At 57.4% G+C, this 8,296-nt stretch overlaps 1 protein-coding gene across 1 annotated transcript; it reads right to left on the reverse strand.

Annotated features, from left to right (window-relative positions):
• Window positions 1-663: 663 nt before the first annotated feature.
• Window positions 664-7,440, reverse strand: BESB_050630 (multi-pass transmembrane protein; the record flags this gene model as incomplete). Its single annotated transcript, XM_029363514.1, has 15 exons — window positions 664-687; window positions 1,131-1,244; window positions 1,597-1,661; window positions 2,136-2,191; window positions 2,451-2,505; window positions 2,862-2,976; window positions 3,148-3,369; window positions 3,582-3,664; window positions 3,889-4,104; window positions 4,408-4,483; window positions 4,858-4,977; window positions 5,227-5,349; window positions 5,901-5,985; window positions 6,502-6,586; window positions 7,410-7,440. 15 exons carry the CDS (start codon window positions 7,438-7,440, stop codon window positions 664-666), a joined length of 1,470 nt encoding a protein of 489 aa, XP_029220880.1.
• Between the last annotated feature and the right edge of the window lie 856 nt (window positions 7,441-8,296).

Genomic DNA, 8,296 nt, shown 5'->3' on the forward strand with positions numbered 1-8,296 from the left:
CTCTGTCGGGGTGAGAAGCCCCGCAAAGAGATCAAGCAAAACAAAACATGCGAAAAACACGAGATCAATCCCTATGTCTCTTATCATCCTTGCATCGACGGTGACTCGTCGCCTTTTCTCTTCTGAGAAGAGAAAAAACTGACGTGGAGAGATGCCGCGAGAGGCCGTTGCCGTGGAACACCTGTGCTCACGTCTGCCTTGTCTCGCGGGTTCTTCACGCTTACGGAGCGCGTTCGGCGGCTCCAACGCAGGCCCTCCGCCGCTCTGTCTCCAGTTTCCTGTTCATTCTTCGGGCGACCGCACTTCATCCCCGGCGAGTAGCCCGCGTTCAAATGCGTTTTACCCCGCTCGCGTCATTCCTTATTCAAATGCGGAGTCTCGCTCTGCTCCCTTTCCTGCAGCGCGCCCGGCGCAGCACGCCGCAGGAAACCACGGAGGCAAAGAGAATCCCGTCGAAAGGAGATGAGAAAAAGCTCGCGCGCGCTGAAAAATAAAACTACGCGCTTGTGAGATTCTTCTAAAATCGGTCGACAGGCATGGCGTTCAACGCCCGGACCAGGCTGAGTTGTCCATCGCGCGACGACGCGAGGCAGAAACCGGTACGTAGTCGCCGTTCGTCACGCGCTCCTTCTCACGCGGGAGAAAAAGAAATTTTCCTTCCGCCTAATGGTCGGACGCTCCAGATCCCTGCGGAGAAACGCACACAGCGGCGGACAGAGATTTGCGCGGCATGCGAAAAAAAACTGTCAAAGTGCAATGCCGTCAGCGGCGGCGCTCCCGTGAAGCTCCCTTGCGCCCTGCGCCATCAAGTCGCTGGAAAGAAGCAACGAGAAGAGATGTGTTGCGCCGCAGACAGCAGTGAAAGACACGGAGCAGAGGAGACAGAAAAGAAAAGAGAATGGAAACATGGCCAAAGTGGCTACCCCGCGCCCAGCAGAGGCAGCAAACGCCCTCGAGCCCGCAGTCGCGCCTCTGCCTCTTCGCGGGTTTCAGGCAGAACGTGCCGCCCGAAACCTGCGAAATCCGTACATATATACATGCATATGTAGATATATATACACAATGCATATATCTGCATACTTGTATATAAAGGTACATAACGGGGAAGCGAGTTGTACACGCTTTCTCACCAGAAAGACAGACGAAGGCGGTCCTGCGGAGGCCAGCTGCAAGACTGCGGGTTCCTCGACCTTCAGGGGCATGTAGGTGCCGGTTGCGGTGGAAAGTTCATTGCCGCAGACGATCTGAAAAAAAGAGGAAGTGAACAAACAGGCGTTCAAGCCACGACCAGGAGACGACGGGAAGGACCTGAAAAGAAGAGACGTGCTTTTTTTCTCAAAAATAAAAAACCCGCCCTTTACTCACCTTCTTCTGTAGGTCGTGGCGGCACTTCCAGAAGAGCATGTACAGGGCCAGCTGTGAAGCAACAAATTCAGAAAGGCAACGCCCCGAGTTGTGCTGTGCCGATCTCTCCCGCTAAATCCCTTCTCTCCCTTGCATGCAGATCGAATTCCCTCTTCGCACTCTGGAACGCAGACTGAGCTGCCGCGTCTCGCCATCTGCCTCTCGCTCGCCTCCCCGCTTCCCAGTTCGTACTTTCCAGACGCAGAGAAAGATAGTGAAGACCTTTGTTATGTTGTGGATGTCTGCCTCCACGGAGGCTGCGAGGCACACGCACACTCGCAAAAAGAGAGCCCTTTGCACGCGTCTCAGCTGGAAGCGACGCAAAGAACTTCCATGCCGTGAAGCCAGTCGCGAGACACGCTGCCTCCCCTCCAGGTCTCGGGGCTCTTCTGCTAGCGGAATTAATCAGGCGTGAAACGAACGCGACCGGCCTCACAACTGAAGAAGCCGAGGCTTGCGTAACTGCGTACTGGTCGTGTTCTTTTCTAAAACTCCGTCAGCGTCGTCAATAAAAACGGTTGTTCAGTCGCGGATAGAACTGGCGTTCAAGCGCTCAGTCACTGAGAGAGAGTCAAGTGTACTGGCTCGAGTCTAGTGAAGGATAACGTGACTATGTGAAATTCGAGTTTGGAATACTCGCTAGTTTCTCGTTAGCTCCCTATGTGCCTGGGGCAGACTGGAGCTCACGAATGGACTAAAAAATTGCGCTGCACAGACGAAAGCCGACTTACTCAGACTCCACGCGTGGAAGTAGATCCGCATCCACCAGACGTCGTACAAAATGCCTCTGATGAAAAAAAAACACACACATGAGAAAATAAAGACGTGTTCAGCGCGTGTTTCCCCAGTAAAAAAGAACTGAACCGCGAGGCAGCGGCAACTTTGGTGCATGAAACAGAGGGAAAGGGAAGCTGAAAGACACACCGCGACGAGCGACGCGCAGAAGCGCATGAGTCTGGCAGGACGGAGGGAAGCCGACTGCGGCGAGGCGAAGGCCAGCAATGAAAGCTTGAAGGCGCTATGATCGCTGGCGAAGGAAGACTTACACAGCGCAGCAGATCATGAGGAACGAGTAGCGGTGAACCGTCCAGCGTCTCGGGTCTGCAGAAACAAACAGGGAGCGCTCCACTGCATGAGCGGGTGCAGAAAACGAAACGGAGTCGCTCTTTCGCGGCGACTTTCTCCTCTCGCAGCTCTGCGGCAACGTCGCCGCAGCCACGGCGTCCCTGCGCGCCTTCGAGTGCACTTTCTGGCGTCTTCAAGACTGTTCCAAAAAAGATCGAACGTGCAACGCAAAGAGCGCGACGGCGGTTCGTTTCGCAGAGGACCGGAAAAGAAAGCAACTGTGACCCTCGCCCGATGCAGACGCGGAAGCTCCAAAGAGCGAGAGGAAAAAGAAGATTCGGGGAGGCATGAGCAAAGAGGAGAGCCAAGACCAGGAGATTTTGTATTCTCACCGATGTTGTTCCAGAAGGTGAAGGCAGCAATCATCTGATCGAGGAAGACAGGCCGCGTGTAGCCGGCGATGCACGAGAGGCAGAGCGTGAGAGCCGCCATGTGCTGACTCGTCGCCTGAAGAAAGGAGAGGAAACGGACAAGAAGTGCGAGGCCTCGCGTCTGCAGTGCGCGCGGATTCCTGTCCTGCGGCTCGCTTCACGTCCCTTCGAGTAAAGCATGGCGTGCGTGGACTTTGTCACTTTGCATCTCCCCCCATCGTGGGCGCTCGCCTCCCTCGCGGCTCACCATCCAGCTGCTGAGTTTGAGGTAGGCACGGAGTTGATCCAGGAGCTTGGAGAGGTACTCCGGTCCCGATGCGAAGGCGCCGCAGAGCCCGCCGGTTGCCTTCCCGTTGTCTCCAAACGGCTTGTTCAGCTTGTCTTGCTCGATCTGGTAGTCTGAGATCTCGCGAAGTTTCACGTCGCGCCGCACCGAGAACTCGCGCATGTAGGTGCTGTAGAGCAGGTGCTGGGACGGGCAAGAAAACGCGCGCGCCGGGGAACAGTGAAAACGCGGTAGAGGATGGCATTTAATTGGACAGACAGGCGCCTGCATGCAAAGAACCGCCCCCTACCACGCACGCGCGCCACCCATATCCCTTCGCGCACACTGCTGCTGCTGCAGTCATAACGGAGACAAACACTTGGCAGGAACGCCGCCCGAGGCTCCGCGGCGCTTACTCTCGAGTAGATCCACTGGCACGAAAGAACGATCTCGCCCTTGTGCCCCCAGATCTCCTTCGTCATCTCGTGCTTTTTCTGGTCTGAAAGCCGACACAGAGATCCGTCAATTTGGAGCAGCTGAGACGATACGTACGGACGAGTCGGCGCCCACGCACGCACTCGCGCGTCTAGAAGCGCGCGTGCCCAACGGGACATGTGTGTCACGCCATGGTCCGCTGGCGCTGCCTTGCGCGTCCGCCGCGCGTCTCTGAGGCGCTGGGTTTCGCCGCTGTCGACGAGGTTTGAGGCGGGGGGGCAGACGTACCTGCGAGCTGCTCGAGAAGCACTGCGCAGTCGCCGACCAGCTCGTCTGGACCGCCGTAGGGATCCACGCGCACTAGACACAGGCGCAAGCTGCCGCCGTGCTTGCTGACTTCGAAGGAGAAGACCTCGTTCATGTAGCAACTGCCCTGGCGCACCGTCGCAGGCTGAGTCTCAATCACCTGCTGTTGGCACTCCAGATGCACTTTGTACAGTGCGCCTGTGTAAAAACCGCAGAGCAGCCGCCGCGCCACATGGGGAGCCTCGGCGATTTCTCCTGACGCGCGATTCGCCGTCAAAGCTTTGTGCCTGGATGCGCTGCAACGGGGCAAGCACTCGCAGTCACGCGGCGACCGCGACTCGAGAACAAGGGGCAGCGCAGCACGAGAGGGAGCGGGTAAAGCGGAATGAGAAGGCTCGACGAGAGGAAAAGCCGCAGGGCGACGAATTGAGATGAAGCAGCACGCGAGGGAAACAGAACAGAGAGAAGGCGCACGACCCCGACCCTGAGCAAAAAACGTACCTTCGGAATTTCCGCACGACGCGTCCTGCAGGTGCTGCACGGAGACGACCTGGACTGTCAGCTTGCTCTCTTCTCCCTGAACGCAAACACCACGCCTCCAGTGCCTCACTTCAGGCGTTGACACGTGACGTGCAACCAGAGGCGAATCCTGCGCGGACGTGCTCATGCATGTAGCTGCAGAGCGAAAAAAAAAAACACGCGCACGTCGGCAAGACGACCAGAAGCGATGTGCAAAAAGGAGAACACCTCTTCCGCCCCTTGAACGGGTGTTTGAGAGGCCGCAAGCTCTCTCCTCGCGCAAGGGACATTGACAGATCGACTCGAGATCAGACACACCAGCACATGAGCGGTGTGGTATTGGAGGCGCAGCCGCATCTGCGTTTGCATGGCTGCAGTGTCGAGCTTTGCCGCACCACCCGAAGTGAAAGGCACCTTTCTTTTACCGCCTACCATGCTGGCTGCAGGGTTTCTTTCGATGGCCTGCAAGTTGGTTTCCGCCTGCTGGAGCATGCGCTCCACGCTCTCGAGCTCGCCGCGCGCAGTCTCGAGCACCGCGCCCAGTTCACGCCGCTGTCCAGGGCGACGCACACCGCACAAAAAAGAAATCCTCAAATGCAGCGTCACGGCGACCCCACGGACGCCACATTTCCTTCGCATCCCGCACGATGCGCAGACGCGGGGTGAGCGGATGCGGAGAGCTCAGCGCGCGCCGCAACACAGGCCAGAGGCGGGCTGTGGAAGGCGTGGATCCATCGCTGCCCTCGAGACGGCGGTACGCTGTGGGCGCAGCTTGTTTTTGAGCATCTGCCTGAGGCTTACACGCTTCATGTAAGACTCGATGAAAGTCCGGCCTGATATGTAGTTCGTTCCTGTGACAGAATACGAAGAGAGGGCTGAGAAGATGCGCCGAATCATCTCCTCGTCGTAGCTCCTCCGCGAGCGCTGGCGAGCCAAACACAGCAAACCGCATCGAAAAAAATGAGGCCGGCAGAGACTCGCGCAGTCGCGCGAGGTGGACACGAAGAAAGAGGACACGCAGCCTCGTTTTGAGGGCACTCTCTTCGAGTCATCTGCACGATCGCGCAGGTCCGCGAGGGGAGACGAAGGGCACGCAGTGGAACGAGAGCGACAGCAATCAGGCCAAACGGGAAACCGCAAGCATGAGGATAGACCCTGAGAGAGTCCTCCGCTGTGTCTGAGAGGCGAGAAACGCGCAAAGCCTTTGACTCGGCCCGCAGTTTTCGACCGCCTTCTTTTCGAAATAAATGACTAGAGAAACGAAAACTGAAGTACAATTACGGGCTTAAAGAACGAAGACTGACACGCATAGGCATGAATTCCTGCTGGCGCGAGCGGCCCCGAACGTTTCAGCCGCGTCGCGTCGCACATCCAAGGTCGTTGGGGTGCGGGATTCTCAAGAGAGAAAAGCGACAAGGCCCCCCAGAGAGGGAAAGGGATCCTTCCGCGGATAGTGCCGAGAGCGCGCGACTCACTCTAAGGCGGGCAACTAGTTCTTCGAGGGAGAGATACGTGTCCGGGGCGATCCCGACGCTGGCGAAGTCTTCGTAGAGCGTGCGCCTGTTGAGCACAGCATATGCGCAAGGCTTCCAGCGAGATACACGCGACACGGACGTCGCAGGCGAACTAGGCCTCACTGTCTGTCCTCGCGCCGCCTGTCGAGATCTCGACTCCGCAGATGCGAAGGCCTCGCGAGTCACATCCACTCGACCGAAGCTTCCATTTTGAGCTGCGCTTGGCTCAGGGCTCGAGTTCAAGCATGGAGGCTGCCACGCCCCATGTCGCATGCTGCACGTGTGCGCACTGCGGAGCACACGGAAATCCGAAAGAGCCCCGAAATCCAGGATTCTTTTCGGTCTGCATGCGTCCCTCGGGGTGTCCCGCCGCAGCCACATCGAGCATCGGCGCTCAGACCGAACTCGCTCAGCCGCCGATCTGCAGCAGAGCCGCTTGGACGGCACCGAGAAAGACTATTCAAGAAGAGAGGCGAAAAACGCATGGCACACGTGGAGGCCGTGCGCACAGCAGTGTGAAGACGAAGGCGTCTCGCCTTTTTTCGGGGGTGTGGAGACTGACTTTTCTGCCTCTTCGAGGATCTCTTTGTTCTCCATCACGTTAGGAGGCGGCGCAATGAACGCCTCCTCGATAGTGTCTGAGGGATCTGCACGGCAGGCGAACGCAGAGAGAGCACACGAGGAAGGATGGGCAGACGAAGAAAACGGATGTGAGCACGTGGATTTTCGCAGGGAATGAGACGCTTGAGCGGCCATACAAAGCGGAGACAGAGAGGCGTTGTTTCCTCATGGTGCAGAGGCGCATGTGGAGCGAAAAGCGGGAGAGAGGAGGGCGCGAGAGCGTATTCTGTTAGCGAAGCCACGCAGAGGCGGAGAACGCAAAGCGAGGCGGAACTGCTTGTGTGGTGAGAGGCAGTGACGCATCGTGAAAGAATATTCTCCGCATTCTCGACGATACACTTTCCACTGCCAATTCATTCGATCTGCAAATGGACTGTCACGGAAGAGGTGCGGACGAGAGCGGCACTCGAGAGGAGCGACGCGCTTCATTTTTTGAGGGAGCCCGACGCCAGACGACATTCGCGGCCTCCGCAGAAAAGCGAAATAGCGGCGATCGTGCGTGTCAAGAAGGGATGGGACTAGGAGGAAACGTGGGCGAAGAAAGAGACGCCGTGCAACCAGGAGACGAGGATCCGGTAAGGCGACGAATCCTTCGGTCGTTAGCGCGGCACGAAGAACGGCAAGGCGGAAACGGGCGAGTCAATAGAGACAGCCGAGTGATCATGCTTGAGCTTGAGGTCCCCTGCTGGACTGCCAGTATTTCGACCGACGAATCGTTCACGTAACCCGACTCGGAAGCGGCTGGAGAGGCAAGGATGCTGGAAACGAACGAACAGAGCGAGGCACGTGCGGACTACCGTCGATGTTTTAATGCTGCAGAGTCTTCTGCGGTGGTGTGAAATCACCTACCGAATGAGAGCGGAGGGAAGAATCCCGCCATCGTGCCGGGTGTCCGGGAGAAACCTTGCGAACGGGAACGCGGGAACGGAGCGACAAAGAAGTCTTTGGACCGCCTGTCTCGTTGCTTTTCAGGTCCGAAAAAAGACGAGAAAAGGCGAAGAACCAATCTGGGCGAGACACAGGACGAGCCCGACCGACCACGGTGGGAATCACAAATTTTCGAGAGACCGAGTGGACTAAAGAAGGCACATGTCGTTCTGCGGCCACAAGGCAGCCGTAAAATCTTAAAAAGCAGCCGTGTGGGATATATGCAGCAGCCACGCAGGTTATCGGTCCAACGGATGTATTCGATGGTGTTGAACTGGCGCGCGGGCGCTCGCTATCTTTGAGTGGCAACGAGTAAAACTGTTGAGGCTTCGCTAGAGAAATGACGGCGAAAAAACAATGGAGGAGCCGAATAAGGAGGAAGCCGAGGCGAAACGAAAGACAAACAGAGCATGCAGTGAACAGCGGAACAAGACACGCGCTCCGTAGACATTCAAAGTCACTCCAAGAGAGAGCGGTCCACGCAGAGTCTTTCCTCGAGGCGGTCCCACTGTAGCGTCAAAAACCCAAGATACGCCGCGCGATCGGCACCGATCAGTTCTTAAGCCGTGTTGGTAGGGATGCAGAATAGCTGGTGTGTTCAAGACGAACGAAAAGTACGCAAGGCGGGCTGAGGAAAACACATGCTTTGTCTTGAACGCGCCTGCAGACGACTTCGCCAGTACCCTGAGCCAGCGCCCGCAAAGCGCAAGGCCAACATGCGTGTCTTTGGTTGAGTGCGAACAAGACAGACGTCAGCACAGCACGTTGTTACGCTGCCGAAGATGGCGACTGGCACAGCACAGCGGGGG

This window comes from Besnoitia besnoiti, chromosome III (genome assembly GCF_002563875.1).
Source record: "Besnoitia besnoiti strain Bb-Ger1 chromosome III, whole genome shotgun sequence".
Classification (NCBI taxonomy): Eukaryota; Apicomplexa; class Conoidasida; order Eucoccidiorida; family Sarcocystidae; genus Besnoitia; species Besnoitia besnoiti.